The following is a 22,696-nucleotide window of genomic DNA, read 5'->3' on the forward strand; positions in this document are numbered from 1 at the left end:
TAACCTTGTTTGCAAGTAACACAATTTCATTTTAGGGAGGCTAAGTGATCGTTCATTTGAGAAATCCGTTTTAATCCCCAATTATACTTAATGAAAACATAACCACTTAATCATGTTAGCTTTCAGCATAACCAGCAATAACTAAACCTGTGCTTTGAGATCGCTTATCTATCTTGCATATCTACAAGAATCTTCTGAGTAAGTGCAGAGAGGGAAGAGGTCCTTTAAAATGGAATTACTTGCCAATTAACCTACTTGTGTAGAACTGGGTAGATTTGATATTGCTTTTTGTGAATTCATTGTATTGATAAACTGGATTGGTTCGCAGTTATTTTCCTTTAAGGGGACTGATTTTCCATCCCAATTTTCAGCTCACCATCCGCCCTGTTTAGCATAACGCAATACAAGTATAGGCACAAGACCATGTCTTTAACGAGTCGGTAATAATTGGTGATGTTAAAGTAACATTTCGTATGTTTAGTGAGCCTCAGTGAGGGATATTCTTGTGGGAACTGGGCTAGTAACTCGTTTCCGGTTGTACCCTTGAGCAAGGCGTTCCATCTCATTTGCTTCATATAAATAAAAAATTAAAAAATCCAGGAAATAGACTGAATGCAACAACGTGAGCTCTGTAAACTGTTCTGGCTAAGAGTGCTAAAAGACAAAATGTTATGTGGATTGTGTATAAGGATAAATGGTTTGATTTTGCTATCGGGGGTTTTCGAGCCCTAAATGTAGGCCTATGGTGCGAATGGGAATGGATGGCCGGAAAGCAGTAGGTTCGGGTGATCTGTACTGTGCTGATGACGGCAGATTATTCATCTGCAGATTAAGCCCCAGGCGGCACGGATGGTGCAGTGGGTAGCACTGCCGCCTCACAGCAAGGAGGTGCTGGGTTCGAATCCCCGTCGGCCGGGGCCTCTCTGTGCGGAGTTTGCATGTTCTCCCCGTGTCTGCGTGGGTTTCCTCCGGGTACTCCGGTTTCCTCCCACAGTCCAAAGACATTCACGTTAGGCTGATTGGAGAGTCTAAATTGCCCGTAGGTATGAGTGTGTGAGTGAATGGTGTGTGTGCCCTGCGATGGACTGGCGACCTGTCCAGGGTGTATTCCTGCCTTTCGCCCAATGTATGCTGGGATAGGCTCCAACCCCCCTGCGACCCTGATCAGGATAAGCGGGTTCAGATAATGGATGGATGGATGGAGATTAAGCCCCACTCCAACGTTTTTGTATAAACTCAGGTTATTTTATGCTTAATGTTCTAGGTTATATTTTAATAGATTGTTTCTCTTTGTCAGGCTTATGTATGTCGTGTATGTATTCAGAATTAGTATTTGGTTCTCGATTACGTCTGTTTTACGTTGTACATTGCTCTGGAAAATGGCTTCTGCGAAATTAATGTAGTGTGACTTCGGCTACGGAGGAGACCTGCAGTTCATAACGGCGCGAAATGAGTGTCTCAGTGACGTAGGCGCTGATTGGCCACAATAAGTGGGACCGGATATGAACGGATTTGCTGCCGTTTCCGCGTGTGGTTAGCTGTAGGTAAGTTTCGAATTCATTTCCGTAGTCTGCCAGATACGGTATGTGAAGTATTATGAATCCTTGTAACGGCGTCGGTTTCAGATGGCAACACGCCGTTTTGTTAGCGTTTCAAAAGCCAATACTTTCGCCAAAGGAAGCCGCTTGAAACAACGCAGCACGCGACACTGAATAGAAATACACTAGAGTATCAACTGAAGATTTCTTCATACGATACGTTTCAGGTTACTTTCTTGATAGCTATAGGGACTTGGCGAACGAACTCTTAAGTAGCCTAGTCTGCAAATGTGGTTGCTTCAGTGAGAAACTGATCATCCCCCTAGCAATACCAAGCCTGTGGTTAAGGTTAAAACGGTATACAAATGTATCGTCGATTTTTATAGTGCAATCGGTTATATACGTGTTCGCATATTCTGTCCGTTTGCAGTTTTCCTGCACTCGTAGAGAAACTGCATACCAAAGCCCGTGTAGGATCTATAACACGCTGGCAATAAGGCAGAATATGGCCCTGAAACAGATTCTCCACAAAATGCCTTAGAACGAGAACATACAGTGCAGTCGGTAAGTATTTGGGCAGTGGTACAATTACTCTTCTTTTTGAAATGAACCAATGTATACTAGGTTAAAATGCAGTGTCACCTTTGAAGCAATTTACAGACGTATCCGGTGATCTGTGTAGGATTTGCACCCCTTTTTATACATTTTATACATTTCGCATCCTCATAGTGACTCCCTTAACTTGGCATTGGTACAACTCTGGTCTTCATGTTGGCAAATGCCAATAACAGACAAAAGTCAATCAAAAGCCTAGAAACAAAACTAGATACTAAATGCGTATATCTTTACTAAGAAAGCGATTGAATCCAACTGACTAATCAAGAACCGCAAAGAACCCGATTACGTTTGGTCCCCTAAAACGGGGGCTATGTATAAAAGGGATGCAATTCCTTCCTACACGGATCACCCAATATGGATGCTTCAAATGAAAGATGACAGTCTGCACTTTAACCTCATGTTCATTGGTTCATTTTTAAATACAATGTACTGGACTACAGACCCAAAAGAACAGAAATTGTAGCACCCTCCAAATATGGACTGCACTGTTTTGCCTGTATCAGATGTGACCCCGAAACTAATATATATATTTTTAATTTACAGATTTCATTTCATTAATAAAATGCATGGGAAATGCATTGGTTTAAATTATAAGAAGGTAATGGCAGGCGGTGTTGAAGCGCAGAGCGACCCTTACTCCCGTCGCCGTGCAGGCACACATCGGGCACTGCAATGTCACGCGCCAAAGGCCAAAGGCTCACTGGAATGCGCTGCAAAACCACACAAGTAATTACACCTTCACTTGGTGTAATTACTAGCTGGACTCTGATTTACTGCACAGTTTACAGAAATTAAGATGTGTTTTTTGTATTTCTCTACACTTGACTGTGTCTTTGGATTAAATGTATATTGCCGATTCTATTTAGAGTAATGACTAAAGTGAACTTTGCTAACCTGAATAAATACAGAATTTTGTTTCGGTAAGTTTCGAATTCATTTCAGTAGTCTGCCTGATACGGTATGTGAAGTATTATGAATCCTTGTAACGGCGTCGGTTTGTTAGTGTTTCAAAAGCCAATACTTTCGCCAAAGGAAGCCGCTTGAAACAACGCAGCACGCGACACTGAATAGAAATGCACCAGAGTGTTTCGGTTCCTTGTTAGCATAGAAATCATTTCCTTGATGAACTATTATTCCTCATTCCTTGCCATATTCACTTAGTCAAGTTGTAATGCTTTAAATGGCTGAATAAGTCAGTGTAAATGATTAGCAGAACTCTGCACGCAACCGCACATCGTAAATACAAGGCCGTAAGCATTCCATGAGAACAGAGTCCATGTGGAAACGGAGAGGCGCGGTGATAGTGTTCTTCCTGAGACCGCTTTTTATCTCTGTGAGACGAGCGTGCCTAAATAAAGTGGGACGCTGTGTTTCCCCGTAGTGCGGGGCAGACTGGGACACAGCAGGGACATGGAAGAGCCGCTGTCCCCGCGTGAGTCAGGCCGGTGGGTGGCCGAGCGCAGCCGCGATGTGTTTATCGAGGAGGAGGGCGTGCGCCGGGCGGCGGAGATGCTGTACGGACTGAGGGCCAGCGAGGTGTTCACGCCGCAGGGCTGGAAGAAGATGAACCCTCTGGCTCCCACCTTCGACTCTGACCTCCACATCAACTGGGTCTTTGTGGTCGACACCATGAACTTCTCATTCTGGCCCGACCGTGAGGACCAGCAGTGCACGGTCACGCACCGCGGCTCCACCTACAGCGGCTACATGGCACTCTGTGCCGCTGTTACCAGGGCGATGGATGAGGGTGAGGAACATAATCAGACTGCTCTGCACGAAACTACACTTGCCGTACACTTGCTGCCCTGCAGCACCACATACTCTCTGTACCTACTGACAGATACACCACTGACCTGCTCAACCATAGGTATTCTCTGCTCAACACATGCCGTGCAGTCCGGAAGTATTTGGACAGTGACACAATTTCAGTTTTGGCTCTGTTCTTCAGCACTGTTCTTCTGTATTTTGAAATGACTGGCAGTTTAATTTGAGGATATTTACATCCATTTTGAGTGATCTGTATGGGAATTGCAGCCCTTTTTATACATAGTCCCCCCATTCAGGGCACAATAATATTTAAATAAAACACCTTCACAGGTGTTTCTGATTAGTCAGTTGTGTTTGATCCCTTTCTTAGTGCAGGTGTTTTCAAAGCTTTCAGTATCTATTCTTAATTCTAGGCTTTGTTTGTCTTTCAAATCTGTTATTGCTGTTTGTCAACATGAGAACCAGAATTGTGCCAATGAAAATCAAGGAAGCCATTTTGTGGCTGAGAAATAAGAAAAAAAAGGGCAAACAGTAGGCTTACAAAAACGAACTGTTATGAACATCATGAAGAAGAAAGGGAGCGCTGGTCCGACAGATCAGAAACACTCTTCAGGAGGCACGCTGCATGTGTCAGTGACTACTGTCCACAGAACACAAACCTCTACTGAGGCTTCACTGCAAGATGCAGACCACTGTTTAGATGCATAACAGTTGGGTTACAGTTACCTAAAAGTACCTAAGAGAGCCTGCGGACAGGTGTGAGCACAGTTCACTTATCAGAGTGATGGCAACAGTAAAGTGCGGAGGCCTGAAAGAACTGCCCCAGATCCAAAGCACCCCCCCTCATCTGTGAAACATGGTGGTGGGGTTGTTATAGTTTGGGCACGTATGGCTGCCACAGGTGCTGGCTTATTTGTCCTCTTTGATAACAAATTCTAATTGCAGCAGCAGAATAAATGTGGCCTTTTACTGCGTCCGTTAGGCTGAAGGCAAAACACCTATTATCAGCAGTCGCTCGGCAAACGCATCGCACACGGAAACCCTCACATTTCCTGGAGAAATCTGTGAGGCTGGGACTGAGTGCGGAGAGCAGAGCTCTCGGCCCAGCCGGCGTGAGCAGTGCGGGTAACCATGGCGACCCCCTCGCAGGCGTGCCCATCACAGACGCGGCGTACATGGCCAGCGTGAGCCTGGAGGCCCTGGGGCGGGTCCTGCGCTCGGACACGGCCACGCCCATGCCCATGCTGGAGGAGCGGCGTCGCGCGCTGAACGAGGGCGGGGCCCTGCTGCTGCGCTACGGCGGCTCCCTGCGCCGCTTCCTCGCCGCCGGCGACGCCCGCGACGCCCCCAGCCTCATCCGCCGCATCGTGGACAACCTGCCCTCCTACCGCGACGAGGCCCAGCACGAGGTGCGGTCTCCTCCCTGCGCCGCCGGCCTGAGTTTCACTTCTGCAGAGTTCCCTACGCTGCACGCCTGACGCGCAAGTAACAGCGCGCCGTAGCCTCTGCGTAGATTCGATGCAGAAGTGTGAATCGGGCTTTACTGTCTCTGCCTTTGCTGTTCTATACCAGTGGGCCACCCTCAGGCCGGTACTGTGAGCAGCACTGTGCTGCTGTTAGTGCCACAGCGCCATCTGGTGGTTAAACTCAGAAACACAGTCGCCCTGTGGTTCCTAAGATTGTGATGATTCTTTTACTCGAATACAATGTTACTGAACTTCTACAGGCCGCAGTGTCTGCAGGCATTTGCTTCACCACCTGATTTCACTAATTAGCTTATCTGAACCAAGCAGATAAAATAATTAGTGAAATCAGGTGGTGTAGCACACGGTATGAGCAAATACCTGCAGATACTGCGGATGAAGAGTTGAGTAGCGCTGATCTTATGTGTTATGTTACTGACTCTGACCTTTTTCCCTCAGGGAAAGAAGATAGCCTTTTATAAGAGAGCCCAGATTCTGCTGGCTGATTTCTGGGGAATCATGGAAGCCAGAGGGGAAGGCAGCATTCCTGACCTGGACTACCTGACCATGTTTGCCGATTACAGGGTACCCCAGGCCCTGGTGTACCTGGGAGTACTGCGATACTCCGACTCTCTCATGAGTACACTGAAAGAAGGTGGGGTGCTATACTCGTGTGTGTGTGTGTGCATGCATGCGTGCGTGCGTGCATGTGAGTGTGTGGATGTGTGTGTAAATCCTCTCTCTGTGTGTCAGGAGCCCTGCTTCCCTCAGGAGACCGCAGGGAGGTGGAGATTCGGGGCTGCTCCATCTGGTGTGTGGAGAGGATAAAGACGGAGCTGTGGAAGCTGGTGGAGCAGAGAGACGGACAGCGCAGCCACATTAACTCCGCCCTCATCGACTTCTACCTGTGGCCCTATGCCAAGGAGCACAGCAAGGAGATGGCTCATATACCCATACACCACACACGCTGTATATACTACTGACGCATATACTACTGACACACACATATACCTATACACCACACGCTGCATCTTGCACTCACACTCACACACACACACCTATACACCACACATGCTGCATATACTACTGACACACACCTATACACCCCACACGTTGCATATACTACACACACCTATACTTATACACAACACACTGCATCTATTACACACACACACACACACACACACACTGATGAATGTCTGGTGCTGTCTGTACTGTCAATAAAATCAAATAATGTTAAAGATGCACAAAAATGGGTACTGTCTTAATTAACAATGTGCAAATTAACAGGTCGTATGCACCAAGTTACAGGGACATCCCATGGGAGGATATCCCATAACTAGCAAACATGGGGATGACTAATATATTGTCTCATGCTGCATATTTAGGGCCTTAATAAGAGATAATTAAGAATTTTATCATGAAATTTGAGGTACAGCAAGCCTTAATTATGTAAAGAGTAAACTAAATAGATATTGAATAATTTATGACAGTGATGCATTGATGAATCTGTTCTTGGGACAGTAATACACAATTAAAATTTACTGAGCCGAAGATTTGTTATTAAAGCAGTCTGTTGATCTGTTGAATCATTGACATGGTTAATTCATGGCTTTTAAAAAAACTTTTATTTGTGTAAAATTGGGTACAGTGTATCAATTGAACCTATCACAAGACATTCAATATTCAGTGACCAAACTGTTTATTGGTATGCCATTTTACAAATTACGGGTTGATTATTTATTCCCAATATATACAGAAGGAGCCACGTGCATCTCTTTCATGAAACGTGATCCCCGTGGCTTCTTATACACATCACTAGGTGGCGCTGTGGCTTTTCCCACTTCATAAACGTTTACAAGCGTCATGTGGATGCGCTCTTGTTGACTAATCTGTTGAAAACGTTCGTGGTTGCCTGGTGACCACGAGAAAACAAAAAGTCAAGTAAAGGCAAAGAAACAAAGCGCTGGTGACAGCTTGCTGGTAATGTACTCGCGAAATATCCGTGAACTTGATGGTAAGTTCAGCAGCTAATGTTAGCAAACTAAATGACCAGTTAACGACAAACTTCATTTAATGCATTAACTTTATCTGATGTAGCAAACTCGTGCTTTAAGTGGATGAACTTTGTTCTGTACAAACAGTGCAGTTAGTGGTCAGAACCTAGCTAGCTAGCTAACGTTAACTTAGCTAACGGTAGCTACCTAGCTAAATTGGTTAGTTAGCTAGCTAGTTAATTTGTAAACTGATCCTGGTCAGCGCTCAGTTAGCAGTAACCTATCGACAGGTTCGTTGGGTTGCTGGAAAATAATTTACATTACATTAACTTAATTTAGAGGCATTTGGTAAAACCTCGTTAACTGATTTGCAATTTAATATACTTACAGTGCTGTGAAAAAGTATTTGCCTCCTTCTAGATTTCCTCTATCACCGCATATACTGCTTTATTACTGAATGTTTTCAAGTCTTTACACAAAATGTAATATTACACAGAGGAAACCTGAGTAAACTCAAAATACATTTTTGAAATTATGAATTAACTTTTTTCATTAAATAAATTATCAAACAGATGAGCATTTATGTTTCTCTTGGTTAGTAGTGACACCTCGCTGCTCTCTCATGAATCCCATCTTGGCCGAGTCTCTTTCTTACTACAGTGAACACTGATATTAGCTGAGGCTAGTATGCTGGTATTTGGATGTTCTTCTGGGATTATTTGTGGTTTTCTGGATGTGTTGTCACTGCACCCTTGGAGCATGTATGGCAGGCTGGCCAGTCCTGGGAAGATTCACCGCTGTTCTCCATTTGCACAATGGCTCACACTGCGATTCTGTGGAGTCCTTGAGCCTTCGAAATGCTTTGTAAGCCTTTCCAGACTGATATATTTCAAAAACGTTTTCTCATCTCTTCTGGAATTTCCTTTGATCATGGCAAACGAAACCTACAAATTTGTCTGAGTTAAAGCTGCTCTGCAAAAATGAAATTGGTGAAACCAGCTAAGATTAAGAGGGCAATCACTTTTTCACAGGGGTGATATTGGTGTGTGATTACTTTTTTCATTAGATAAATACAAGTGTGTTTTTGTGAGATTCCCTTTGTCTGATAATACATTTGGTTTAAAGATCTGAAACCATTCAGTGTATGAGGAAATCAGGAAGGGGGCAAATGCTTTTTCATGCCACTCTATCTAGGTAGTTGTAAGTTAACTTATCATTTTGGAGACTTTGCCATTTTTAGGTTCGGCAAATTATTGAGATATTACCTTAAGCCTTTGAATCCTATGCATCTAGCAATGCCCATTTCAGTTACTTGGAGTATAATAAATCACTTGGTATATGCTAACATTGAATAACTTCATTATTAATCATATTTTTTTATTCTTTTTAACTTGCCTATACCACTCCTGAATATTCTATTTCATCGAGTCTGAAGTGAGCCAAAACGTTTTTTATAGTTTTATTTCATGTACCATTAGCTATACACTCAGTGAGTATGTTATTCTGTATTTATTAGACTTCTACTGCTGTAGCCTATCCACTTAGAGTTATGATGCGTTGTATGTGCAGAGATTCTCTTCTGCATACCACTGTTGTAATGTGTAGTTTGCGTTACTGTCACCTTTCTCTCAGCTTTGATCACTTAGATCACATTTTTCCCCATTCTGATGGCTGATGTGAACATTAACTGAAGCTCCTGACCCGTATCTACATGATTTTATGCATTGCACTGCTGCCACACAATTGGCTGATTAGACAATCGCATGATTAAGTAGGTGTAATAAAGTAAAAATGTTCCTAATAAAGTGCTCAGTGAGTGTAAACGTTAAACGTTAAAAGTGTTAAACGTTTAAGATATATAATTGGAGGACGGTTCAGCCTGTTTTGTGTCAGTAGCTGATTTACTGTGTAAGATCGGGCGGTAACTGTGAGTCTTTGCACTGGGGTCTCCCCCTGCCCTGTGGAGCAGCCCGTTTCATGTGAAAGCAGCGATGGCGGAGTCCAGAGTGAAGGTGGCGGTGCGCGTTCGGCCGCTGCTCCCCCGCGAGGCCCTGCGTGAGCCGCTGGTGTGCGTGCAGACCTCGCCCGCGCACCCCGGCCAGGTCGTCGTGGGGAACCAGCGCGCCTTCGCCTTCGACTTCGCCTTCGGGCCCTCGGCCCGGCAGGAGGACGTGTACGCCGCCTGCGTGCAGCCGCTGGTCACGTCTCTGCTGGAGGGGTACAACGCCACGGTGTTCGCTTACGGACAGACCGGCTCCGGCAAGACCTACACTATCAGCGGGGGACCTGTGGGTGAGTGTTTACCCCTTAAAGTCACTCCCTGTGTGTGTTTACCCCTTAAAGTCACTCCCTGTGGGTGAGTGTTTACCCCTTAAAGTCACTCCCTGTGTGTGTGTTTACCCCTTAAAGTCATTCCCTGTGTGTGTGTTTACCCCTTATGTTACGCCTTAATAGTTTATTCTGTTGGTTTATATTGTTGGTTTACGTGTTAAGCTATGGAACGTGGAGACAGGAGGCATTCATTTACTGTACAATTTTTTACTCCATTTTACTCTGTTTTACTCCGTTTTACTCCTTTTACTCTGCTTTAAATGCAGTGTCCACGTCGGGGGGGCAGAGCGGGATCATCCCCCGGGCCGTGGAGGAGATCTTCCGGCGGCTGGCCCAAATGCCTGACACCTCCTACACGGTGCGGGCCTCCTATGTGGAGGTGTACAGGGAGGAGCTGAGGGACCTGCTGGAGCTGGAGACCTCCTCCAAAGTCATGCACATCCGAGAGGACAAGCACGGGAACACAGGTGAGCGCTCACCTGTACCCGTACCTGTACAATGTAGCAAATGCTCCTAAAATGGCGGCACTGTAGAGCTCTGCTCCCAGGTGTGGTATTTTGGCTTCCTGTCCTGGTGAGCCACAGCCACAGCCAATACGCTCCCCGACAGACACTGTTGTCGTTCTCAGTTCTGATTGGCGCGCGGGAGCAGGAGGTGGAGTCGGGGGAGGAGTTCCTGACGCTGCTGGAGGCGGGGAACGCGGCACGCCGCACGGGGGCCAATCAGCTGAACGAGCACTCCAGCCGCTCCCACGCCCTGCTGACCGTCGCCGTGACGCAGCGCCGCTCCGACCCCGCCCTCTCCGTGGCCTCCAAGTTCCACCTGGTGGACCTGGCGGGCTCCGAGCGGCTCACCTCCGGCCCGGCCTCGCCGCGCCACCTCCAGGAGTCCGTGCAGATCAACAACGGCCTCCTGGCGCTGGGCAACGTGATCCGCGCGCTCTCCAGCCCCCGCCGGCGCTCCCACGTGCCGTACCGCGACGCCAAGATCACCCGGCTGCTGCGCGACTCGCTGGGCGGGAACGCGCGCACGCTCATGGTGGCCTGCGTCAGCCCGGCGGCCGCCTGCCTGCAGGAGTCCCTCAGCTCGCTGCTGTTCGCCAGCCGCGCCCGGGACGTCCACAACCGGCCCACGCTCAACCTGGCCGAGCTGGGGGCCGAGCTGCGCGCCGCGCGCGAGGGCCCGGCCGGGCCCCGGGGCCAGCCGGCCCGCCTCCAGGCCCTGCAGGAGCAGCTGGCCCAGGAGAGCAGGCGGGGTCTGAGGTACCGCGCGCTGGCGCAGGACGCCGCCCGTCTGCTGCTGGAGGGGCGGGGCTCCGCCCCTGGCCCCGCCCACGACCTCCGTGTGCAGGAGTGGTTGGAGATGCAGGAGGAGCTGGAGAACGACGGCCCCGCCCACAACGGGGACGGCTTGGGGGCGGAGTTCCAGTACAGCAACGTCCTGCAGCTGCGCAGAGAGCTGAACCGGTGCCAGGTGTGTGTGTGTGTTCTGCTTTAAACTGCTTGTGTGTGTGTGTCTTGTGTGTTCTGCTTTAACCTGCGTGTGTGTCTGTGTGTGTGTCTGTGTTCTGCTTTAACCTGCGTGTGTGTCTGTGTGTGTGTCTGTGTTCTGCTTTAACCTGCTGGAGTGTGTGTGTCTCTGTGTGTTCTGCTATAACCTGCTGGAGTGTGTGTGACTCTGTGTGTTCTGCTATAACCTGCTGGAGTGTGTGTGACTCTGTGTGTTCTGCTTTAAACTGCTTGTGCGTTTGTCCATGCATTCTGTTTTAACCTGCTTGAGGCCTGCAACCATGCACTTTTCATCAGAATGATACACCTTGACAACCAACACTATTTACATGGAGCCTGATACGCCATTAATAATCTAAATAGTAACCTAATCAGAATAGAAAAGTCCCATGTAAGCACCTCATTTGGAATAAACTGGTCAAATCCAATTAAAACTATTTGGTATGAGAGGGGTGTTATGAGTCTTTAATAATCTGTTCTATGGGAAAATATTAGTGACTCATGCCCATGTAAACACTTCTTCAGATACCTTTCTAGAATTTTCTATTCTGTGCTTGTTCCTCACTTGGGGTCAGTACTGTGTTTCAGTTTCTAGGAGATTCAGAAACACAGTGGGTGCCAAGCAGAACTGGACTTCTGCCAGCACAGCCTTATTGTTGAGAACATTGAGAAACTTAAGGATTGCTGAGCGGCTAGATGGATGTGAGGCTTTCAACAGCTCATTCTTCCAAGTTCAACAAGTATTTGAACTATAGAGTCTTGGGCTCGTCTGCTGTACAGTGTTTGTAAGAGGATGGTTCCCAGCCGAAACTGCTTCATTAGCCAGGACGGGATCAGTGAAAAGGCTGTGCTAAGTGCATGACTCAGGCCACTCTTTGAAAAAGGTTGGGAGAGAATGCAATTGGAAGCTTATGCAAATCGGGAAATGTATTCCAATTATGTCTGATAAATCTACAGTTGTGTTCAAATAAAAAGCAGTGCGTTAAAGAAAATTAATAAAATGCAAATATTTTTTAATAGCTTTTAGTTTAGTTTAGTTTAGTTTCAAATGTAGTGGAAATATTACATATTCAATTCCAAATCAAAGCATTAACAAATTTTATGAAGTCTGCGTTATTCTTTTACAGGAAGCAAAGAAAAGGAATATTAATCTGTTGGAAAAAAAAAGCAGTGTTGATATTTTTCTCTTCAAACTCAAACACTTACTGTATAAACTGAAGAAATTTTTCAAGATTTAACTTCCCTTTAAATTACTATTTAATTATTAAAAAACTAATATTTAGTTGCATAACCATTGTTTTTGATAACTGCTGCGCATCTGCATTGCACTGAGTCAACCAACTTCTGGCACCTAGAGACAGGTATTTCAGCCCAGGATGAACAAACTACATTCCACAGTTCCTGTGAACCTTTGGGTTTTGCTTCAGAAACTGCATTTTTAATGTCACCCCACAAGTTTTCAATGGGGTTGAGGTTGGGGGATTGAGCTGGCCACTCCATTTCCTCAATCCTTTTTGTCTGGAACCAAGATGTTGCTCGCTTACTCGTGTGTTTGGGGTCGTTGTCTTGTTGAAACACCCATTTCAGGGGCATTTCCTCTTCGGCATACAGCAACATAATCTCTTCAAGTATTTTGATGTATTCAAACTGATCCATGATCCCTGGTATACAAACCCAACACCGTCGTATGAAAAGCATCCCCATACCATGATTTTTGCGCCACCATGCTTCACTGTCTTCACAGTGTACTGTGGCTTGAATTCAGTAATCTGACGTACTGTCGACGACCACTAGACCCGAAAAGAAAACATTTACTCTCATCAGTCCACAGAATGTTACGCCATTTCTCTTTGGGCCAATCGATGTGTTCCTTGGCAAATTTGAACCGATACTTCACATGCCATTTTTTCAACATCTTTTCAAGATCATCTTTGATCTTTCTGGAGCTGATGAATGGCTGAATCTTTACCATTCCACATGTTCTGGGTTTTTATTGCCATTTTAAAGCATTTGAGATCATTTCAGCTGAGCATCCTATAATTTGCTGCACTTCTTTATACGTTCTCCCCTCTCCAATCAACTTTTTAATGAAATGACGTTGGAACGGCCCATTTTACAATTCAGAAACTTTTGCTTCCCTTCTTCCTTAATAAAGGACAATTAATCTGTTTTTTCACAAAATGAATGAATTCTCTAATTAAACTCCACACTGCTATTATTTTGTCAATTACTCAGAACAAGCAGCGTGCATATCATGACAGTTGGGTCTGTTGTTTTTCTGTTACACTACTACATCTACAAGTAAATTATTTGTCATGCAGAAATATCACTACTACTAATAACAGTGGTTCATCAGGTTACTGATGTTGTACTGCTATTTTTTTTAACACAACTGTAGAAGAAAATATTGTACATAAAAAAATAAATAAAAAAATAGACAATATGATGATTGCAAGAGTACATAAGCCTTTCGCTGTGTGCCATATTGAAAAATAACTGATACTGTGAGGTTAATGGCTTTGATCTATATAAAATATCACCAATCCAACCATGAAGACTTGGGAGCGAAAGTCACTGAAAATAAATGTGCTGTGTTGTCAATCATTAAGATGTAGGTGCAAGAATCGTACCACCAGGAGACTACCTAGATCAGGCTGTCTCTCAAAGGAGACTGCATAGCTAGACAAGGAGGTGACTGCTTAGGGATCGCAGTTGAGTGGCATTTTATATGGATACACCTGGCTACTTGTAAGGTCACAGTATGCGAATGCAGTGTGTTTAGTTCCTGTAAGGACGCAGGTGTTTCTCTTGTATAGGAAGCCCTGGCCACTGATGAGCGGCTTTTCTCAGAGAGAGAGCAGCAGGTGAAGGAGCTGCAGGAGCAGGTGAGCAGGCTGCAGGAGCAGTGTGAGGCCCTCCTGGCAGCCCTGCAGGATGAGCGCAACCGGAATCGCCTGCAGGTGAGCAGCAGCCTTCCACAGCACTAACAGCACCAACATCATACAGCACCATCTGTCCACAGCTCCAATATCCTACAGTACCAACCTTCCACGGAAACAACATCCGACAGCATCAATATCCTGCAGCTCCGATATCCTACAGCCCTACCCTTCCACAGCACCAATATTCTACAGCTCTGACAATCTACAGCACCAATATCCTACAGCCCTACCCTTCCACAGCACCAATATTCTACAGCTCTGATATCCTACAGCCCTACCCTTCCACAGCACCAATATTCTACAGCTCTGATATCCTACAGCCCTACCCTTCCACAGCACCAATATTCTACAGCTCTGACAATCTACAGCACTAACAGTCCACAGAACCAACCTTCTACAGCACCAAAATCCTACAGCACGAACCATCTACAGCACCAGCCTTCCTAATGGCTGTTATGTGTGTGATTATGTGCTTATGACTGTAGATATGTGTGCGATTATGTGCTAATGGCTGTAGTTATCTGCTATGGTATGTGCTAATGGCTATAGTTATGTGCTATGGTTTGTGTTATGGCTGTAGTTGTGTGTTGTTGTGTGCAAATGGCTGTATTCGTGTGTTGTTATGTGTTAATGGCTGTAGTTGTGTGTTGTTATGTGCTGATGGCTGTAGTTGTGTGTTGTTATGTGTTGATGGCTGTAGTTGTGTGTTGTTATCTGCTGATGGCTGTAGTTGTGTGTTGGAGCGGCCTGTAGCGTAGTGGTTAAGGTAAATGACTGGGACACCCAAGGTTGGTGGTTCTAATCCCGGTGTAGCCACAATAAGATCCGCACAGCCGGCCCTTAACCCTGCATTGCTCCAGGGGAGGATTGTCTCCTGCTTAGTCTAATCAACTGTATGTCGCTCTGGATAAGAGCGTCTGCCAATAATGTAATGTTGTTATGTGCTGATGGCTGTAGTTGTGTTTTGTTGTGTGCTGATGGCTGTAGTTGTGTGTTTTTGTCTCCTGATGGCTGTAGTTGTGTGTTGTTGTGTGCTGATGGCTGTAATTGTGTGTTGTTATCTGCTCATGGCTGTAGTTGTGTGTTGTTGTGTGCTGATGGCTGTAGTTGTGTGTTGTTGTGTGCTGATGGCTGTAGTTGTGTTGTTGTGCTGATGGCTGTAGTTGTGTTGTTGTGCTGATGCTGCAGGGTGAGCAGCTGGTGGAGCAGCAGCTGGTGGCTGAGCGTCTGCGGGACCTCCTCTCCTCCTCCACCTCTCCCTCCACCCGCCGGCCCTACAGCGTCCCCCTGATTGCACCCCTGTCCCGAGAGTCCCCCAACCACGGCGGTGCCAGGAAGGTAGCGTGTCTACACACACCTACACTTCACACACACAAACACACACCTACACGTCACACACACAAACACACACCTACACTTCACACACACAAACACACACCTACACATCACACACACAAACACACACACACACCTACACTTCACACACACCAACACACCCCTACACATCACACACACAAACACACACACACACACCTACATGTCACACACAAACACACACACACCTACACATCACACACACAAACACACACACACACACCTACATGTCACACACAAACACACACACACCTACACCTACACGTCACACACACAAACACACACACACCTACACATCACACATACAAATACACACACACACCTACACGTCACACACAAACACACACACACCTACAAGTCACACACCCAAACACACCCACCTACACATCATCACACGCAAACACACACAGCTACATGTCACACATACACACACACACCTGCAGGTGACTAATACTCAGGTGTGTGTGATGGTGTTCAGGTGCACACCAGCCCTCCTGCGTACTCTCTGGAGCGAGTGATGGCCTGCTTCCGGACGCGCAGTCAGCTGCTGAAGGCTCAGATCCAGGAGGAGGACGAGGTGCTGCTTCAGGGCTACGAGGAAGAGGAGCAGCAGGGTGCTAAGGAAGAGGATGACCAGAGCAGGACCTTTAGGTAGGCGCAGCCAATCAGCTGCTTCTATTCAGGACAGAATGCGATAGCTGTGTGTCTGCTCGGTGCAGTTAAACTGCAGCGTGTCTATAGCTACAGCATTTTACAGTTAGCCATTTAGACAGACACGATTACATTTTTACGTACAATCTATTAATACAGCCGGACATGTACTGAAGCGATTCAGGTTACCCCATTTTGGATCAAACCTGCACCGTTGCAGTGGCAAGCCCAGTTCCATGCCTGTTATGCTCCAGTGTGAGGGGAAGGGTGTTTAATAGCTGTGTGTCTCTGCAGGCGCTCCCTCAACCTCACCTGGACACGCAGATCCTCACTCGCGCCCACCCATGGAGGAAGGGACCGGAGGCTCCGGCCAAGCCTCCAAACACGGGCCACATCCCAGTCGGGTGAGTGAGTTGTGTACATATTGTGTACATGTATATCCACACAATATACATATACATGTATATGGGCTCTGGGCCCCAGAATTATTAGCACCCTTAATAAATATGAAGGGAAAAGGCTGCATAATAAACAATACAGACAATTATCTTCAAACATATGGGGAAAACTATATACTTTTATTTCAATTAATTTTTTGTTCAGTGTTTATTAAGTAATCTCCATTTTCCCCAAAATTACTGTGAATAAAGAATTATTGTAAATAAAACCAAACCAGCTGATTACTTTTAATCTCAGTCTAACTATATATATTCATTCCATCACTTTCTGTTTCACTTGAGTATAAAAATGAGGTGCAAAAATGTTTTCATCCATCAGCATGGGAAAAGCCAAAGAACTGTCAATTCAGGCAAGACAGCTGATTATTGACTGTCAGAAGTCCGGTAAAGGTTACAAAAAAAGACATAAACAGCTAAACATACCACTGTAAAGGCAATAACTTGCCAGGAAGAGTGGGGTTAGGACAAGGCTAGGGCGGCCTGTACCGTAGTGGTATTTATCAATGGTGCTGGTAATTCTTTAGCCCACTGCATGTGTCTGCTGTCTTGTTGTACTCTAGCTGCCAACCGTGGTATGCTTGTCCATAAGTTGATGTATTCTTCAATGGTTTCAATTGTATCTGTATGGTCATGCTAGGACTCCGTACTGTCCTCTAGGGTCCTCATCATGGATAAGAGCGTCTGCTAAATGCCTGCAATATGACATAAAAAATGTAATGTCCAGGTGAGGAGGCAGAGTCTGGCTGTGGGGACAGCTTCAGGGGCGGGGCAGACTCTGCGGAGGTGTGCTCCCCGGGACCCGGTCCGGTGAACAGCCTGCAGCTGCTGAGCCACGCCCGGCAGAGCCACGCCCGGCAGAGCGTCTCAGAGACGGGCCTGAAGGAGAGGCTGATCGAGGACCTGCGCAAGACAGGTACGTGGCCCAGCGTAGCTCAACACAGACTGCACAGAGCACAGCCTCCGCTTGTGTCAACCAGAGACCTTATTTACTGCAGAATTACTAATCCCTATGTGAAAAAAGCATTGGAAATCTGCTGAGGCAACCCATGGGTCCAAACATGTTGGGATTTCAGACCACAAAATAACAGTTTATTGTTGAGTTGTGTGTGTTTGTAGAGAAGGTTTATAACGTACATAATCTGTCCACAGACAGAAACGGCCTGCAGGAGCAGGATGGCCGACTGCAGGTAAGGCCTTTACCTCCACCTGCGTATACACCACACCTGTACCTCCACCTGCGTATACACCACACCTGTACCTCCACCTGCGTATACACCACACCTGTACCTCCACCTGTGTATACACCACACCTGTACCTCCACCTGTGTATACACCACACCTGTACCTACACCTGCGTATACACCACACCTGTACCTCCACCTGTGTATACACCACACCTGTACCTACACCTGCGTATACACCACACCTGTACCTACACCTGCGTATACACCACACCTGTACCTACACCTGCGTATACACCACACCTGTACCTACACCTGCGTATACACCACACCTGTACCTCCACCTGCGTATACACCACACATATATATATATAGGTGACTGGTGTGGTCAGGGTGAGAGAGTGGGGTTAGGGTGAGGTCAGGGTGAGAGGGTGGGGTTAGGGCGTGGTCAGGGTGAGAGAGTGGGGTTAGGGTGAGGTCAGGGTGAGAGAGTGGGGTTAGGGTGAGGTCAGGGTGAGAGGGTGGGGTTAGGGCGTGGTCAGGGTAAGAGAGTGGGGTTAGGGCGTGGTCAGGGTGAGGGAGTGGGGTTAGGGTGAGGTCAGGGTAAGAGGGTGGGGTTAGGGCGTGGTCAGGGTGAGAGTGGGGTTCGGGCGTGGTCAGGGTGAGGGAGTGGGGTTAGGGTGAGGTCAGGGTGAGAGAGTGGGGTTAGGGCGTGGTCAGGGTGAGAGAGTGGGGTTAGGGCGTGGTCAGGGTGAGGGAGTGGGGTTAGGGTGAGGTCAGGGTAAGAGGGTGGGGTTAGGGTGAGGTCAGGGTAAGAGGGTGGGGTTAGGGCGTGGTCAGGGTGAGAGTGGGGTTCGGGCGTGGTCAGGGTGAGGGAGTGGGGTTAGGGCGAGGTCAGTGTGAGAGAGGGCAGTCAGGGTGAGGTCAGTGTGAGAGAGGGCAGTCAGGGTGAGGTCAGTGTGAGAGAGGGCAGTCAGGGGGAGGTCAGGGTGAGAGAGGGCAGTCAGGGCGAGGTCAGTAACAGCGCCCCCTGTGGTTGCAGCTGGAGGAGCAGCGGCGGTGGCTGGAGCAGGAGGAGGAGCGCGTGCTGCAGCAGAGGCGTGGCCTGGAGGAGCTGAGGGAGGAGCTTCAGCGGCGGGAGGAGCTGCTGGCGCGTAGAGAGGCGCTGTCTCAGGAGAGGAGTCAGATACACCTGAAGAAGCTCCGCTCCAGCCAGGTACCTGTGTGTGTGTGTGTGTGTGTGTGTGTGTGTGTGTGTGTGTGTGTGTGTGTGTGACCCTGTGGTTGTGTGAGTGTAACCCTGCGGGAGTGTGTGTGTGTGTGTGTGTTTGACCCTGCGGTTGTGTGAGTGTAACCCTGCGGGAGTGTGTGTGTGTGTGTGTGTGTGTGTGTGTGTGTGTGTGTGTGTGTGTGTATAACCCTGCGGGAGTGTGTTTGACCCTGCGGTAGTGTGTGTATGTGTGTGTGACCCTGCAGGAGTGTGTGTGTGTGTGTGTGACCCTGCGGTGTGTGTGTGTGTGTGTGTGTGTGTGTGTGTGTGTGTGTGTGGGTGGGGTGGGGTGGGCTGGGGTGGGCTGGGTGTGGGACCATTATCAGCAGTGTGACCGGGTGACATGCGCCCCGTGGCTGTGGGGCCTGCGTGTGTGACCCAGAGCCCGGGCTGAGGCCTCATCCTGTCTGGCCCTGGCTCAGTCGGCTGGAGCTCAAGGAAAACCCCACTTTGGTGTGCTACACTCTCACCAGAGGGGGCTGGCTGACACAAGCCACTGTGTGTGTGTGTGTGTGTGACCCTGCGGTTGTGTGTGTGTGTGTGTGTGTGTGTGTGTGAGACCCAGCGGGAGTGTGTGTGTGACCCTGTGGTGTGTGTGTGTGTGTGTGTGTGTGTGTGTGTGAGACCCTGCGGGAGTGTGTGTGTAACCCTGCGGGAGTGTGTGTGTGACCCTGCGGTGTGTGTGTGTGTGTGTGTGTGTGTGTGTGACCCTGCGGGAGTGTGTGTGTGACACTGCGGGAGTGTGTGTGACCCTGCGGTGTGTGTGTGTGTGTGTGTGTGTGTGTGTATGTGTGTGTGTGTGTGTGTGTGTGTGTGTGTGTGTGTGTGACCCTGCGGTGTGCTGCAGGTGTTGGAGCGGGACCTCCTCAGCGTGTCCACGCGGCTCAGCCTGATGGATAAGGAGCTGCAGCAGGGCGGGGCGGCGGTGGAGCGCCTGCGTGAGGAGAGAGAGCAGCTCTGCAGGAGGCGGGACGTCCTGGACGACAGGCTGAAGGACGGCAGCGTGCTCAGCCCTCAGGTGAGGCCCCGCCCCATTACAGCACCCGCTGCCTCATTGGCTATTCACAGTGATGCCTGGGCGGAGTTTAGATGTGGTTAAGTTTCTGTTGGGAAGTAGAGTTTAGATGGGGGAGCGGTTTAGATTGGGTAGAATTTAAGTGGGTGTGGAGTGTAGATACGGAATTAGTTTTGATTGGAAGGTGGGCTTTAGCTGGGGCGAAGCTTAGATTGATGGAGGGGCTTTGTCTGGGTGGAGTTTATGTTGGGAGGAGTTGAGATTGGGAGAGGAGTTTTTGTTGCGAGGGGAGTTGAGATTGGGAGAGGAGTTTATGTTGGGGGGAGTTGAGATTGGGAGAGGAGTTTATGTTGGGGGGAGTTGAGATTGGGAGAGGAGTTTATGTTGGGGGGAGTTGAGATTGGGAGAGGAGTTTATGTTGCGGGAGGTGTATAGATCGGGAGGTGGTGTTCACGGCTGTGTTGTTTTGCAGGAGGAGCACACCCTGTTCCAGGTGGAGGAGGCCATCGAGGTGCTGGACGCGGTGGTGGAGTATAAGGACCTCTCCATCCACAGCCGGCAGCAGGCGTCAGTCCCGCCCCCCAGTGACGGAGACATGATGGACAGGCTCAGTGCCCTGCCCCCCCCACACATCAAAGTGCTGCTGCTCAACTACTTCAACAAGGTCTGAGCCCCACCCTGCTAAACCCCCCAGTCTAGCACAGAATCATTTCACCTCCTGTGTCATCTCAGGCTACTGCATCTCTCTTACTGTTCTCCTCACCCCCTCTCTTATTCTTCTTCTTTTTCTCTCCCTCTCTCCCCCTCTCTCCATCTTTCTCCCTCCCTCTCTTTCTCTCCCTCTCTCCATCTCATTCCATCACTCACTCTCCCTATCTCACCCCCTCACTCTTTCTCCCTTTCTCTCCCTCTCTCACTCACTCTCTTTCACTCCCCCACTCAACCTCACTCATCCCATCCCTCTCTTTCTCACTCTTTCCCCCCTCTCTCTTTCTCACCCTCACTCTCCCTGTCTGTCTCTCTCTCTCCTCCTCTCTCTCAGGTGGTGACCCTGCGTGAGGAGGAGCGGATGCTGCGTTTGCAGTGTGAGGAGCAGCAGCTGCAGCTGCAGGAGCAGGTGGGCGTGGCCGGGGAGCTGGAGGCTGCTCTACAGCGCCTCACGGTGGCCACAGACCGCCGGCTCACACAGCAGCAGACGGAGCATCAGCAGAGCCTGCAGCGGCTCCTGCAACAGCTCTCAGGTATATGTGTGTGTGTGTGTGTGTGTTAGTGCTAACTGTGTGTGGTGTTAGAGCTGACTGTGTGTGGTGTTATACCTGACTGTGTGTGGTCTTAGAGCTGACTGTGTGTGCTGACTGTGTGTGGTGTTAGTGCTGACTGTGTGTGGTGTTATACCTGACTGTGTTTGGTGTTAGAGCTGACTGTGTGTGCTGACTGTGTGTGGTGTTAGAGCTGACTGTGTATGATGACTGTGTGTGGTGTTAGTGCTGACTGTGTGTGTTGACTGTGTGTGGTGTTAGAGCTGACTGTGTGTGGTGTTAGTGTTGACTGTGTGTGGTGTTATACCTGACTGTGTGTGGTGTTAGAGCTGACTGTGTGTGTTGACTGTGTGTGGTGTTAGAGCTGACTGTGTGTGTTGACTGTGTGTGGTGTTAGAGCTGACTGTGTGTGTTGACTGTGTGTGGTGTTAGTGCTGACTGTGTGTGCTGACTGTGTGTGTTGACATCGCTGTGTTTGGTTGTTTCAGAGGCCCGAGGTGAGGTGGTGGAGCAGAACGTGAGGCGGAGTGAGGGGCGGGTGCAGGAGCTGGAGAAGGAGCTGTTCTTCTACAAAAGCTCCAGCCGGCAGCTGAGGAGGAAACTGCGGGAGATTAACCCCGCCTTCAGCATTGAGGCCCCGCCCAGCAGGGGGAGTGGCCACGAGAGCGCAGAGAGCTCACTGTGTGACACCCCGGCCCACAGCACACAGCTGGAGGAGGCTCCGCCCAGCAGCGCCCAGGGCAGGAAGCGATTGGCTGAGGAGTCCGGGAGGAGGCGGGGTGGCGGGAGGGCAGAGGCAGAGCCAATGAGGCTGCCTCACTCCCCCAGGCTGCAGGTGCGTCACTCCACCCTCCTCTCCTTCCAGGAGGACTCCATAGAAGTGTCTCACCACCAGGGCCAATGAGCCGGCTGCAGTCCAACAGCTATTCCACTCAGCTGTGATGGGTGAGACTCTGCAGCCCCTGGTCTTATACTGAGACTCTGTGGCCCCTGGTCTTATACTGAGACTCTGCAGCCCATGGTCTTATATTGAGACTCTCTGGCCCCTGGTCTTATACTGAGACTCTGCAGCCCCTGGTCTTATACTGAGACTCTGTGGCCCCTGGTCTTATACTGAGACTCTGTGGCCCCTGGTCTTATACTGAGACTCTGTGGCCCCTGGTCTTATACTGACACTCTGTGGCCCCTGGTCTTATACTCAGACTCTGTGGCCCCTGGTCTTATACTCAGACTCTGTGGCCCCTGATCTTATACTCAGACTCTGCAGCCCATGGTCTTATACTGAGACTCTGTGGCCCCTGGTCTTATACTGAGACTCTGTGGC

General features: G+C 48.6%; 2 protein-coding genes across 3 annotated transcripts; both read left to right on the plus strand.

The window, feature by feature from the left end:
• Window positions 1-2,703: 2,703 nt before the first annotated feature.
• On the plus strand, window positions 2,704-6,569 carry qng1 (Q-nucleotide N-glycosylase 1). Of its 2 annotated transcripts, XR_009710030.1 has the most exons (5): window positions 2,704-3,903; window positions 5,073-5,332; window positions 5,846-6,041; window positions 6,140-6,483; window positions 6,515-6,524. XR_009710030.1 is itself a non-coding variant. In XM_061260871.1 (4 exons), exons 1-4 carry the CDS (start codon window positions 3,567-3,569, stop codon window positions 6,367-6,369), a joined length of 1,023 nt encoding a protein of 340 aa, XP_061116855.1. In that variant the 5' UTR covers window positions 2,704-3,566; the 3' UTR covers window positions 6,370-6,569. The 2 variants fall into 2 exon arrangements, 1 of the variants encoding a protein (XP_061116855.1); XM_061260871.1 differs by having other exon boundaries at window positions 6,140-6,569.
• A 743-nt stretch (window positions 6,570-7,312) lies between these two features.
• LOC133140535 (kinesin-like protein KIF27) lies at window positions 7,313-22,464 on the plus strand. Its single transcript, XM_061260542.1, has 15 exons — window positions 7,313-7,403; window positions 9,353-9,675; window positions 9,981-10,181; window positions 10,343-11,187; window positions 14,039-14,182; window positions 15,353-15,502; window positions 16,017-16,189; window positions 16,484-16,593; window positions 17,372-17,560; window positions 17,797-17,834; window positions 18,871-19,044; window positions 19,946-20,116; window positions 20,586-20,777; window positions 21,156-21,354; window positions 21,861-22,464. The coding sequence occupies exons 2-15, from the start codon at window positions 9,375-9,377 to the stop codon at window positions 22,274-22,276; spliced, it is 3,303 nt and encodes a 1,100-aa protein (XP_061116526.1). The 5' UTR covers window positions 7,313-7,403; window positions 9,353-9,374; the 3' UTR covers window positions 22,277-22,464.
• The last annotated feature ends 232 nt before the right edge of the window (window positions 22,465-22,696 follow it).

Source organism: Conger conger, chromosome 11, assembly GCF_963514075.1.
Source record: "Conger conger chromosome 11, fConCon1.1, whole genome shotgun sequence".
Classification (NCBI taxonomy): domain Eukaryota; kingdom Metazoa; phylum Chordata; class Actinopteri; order Anguilliformes; family Congridae; genus Conger; species Conger conger.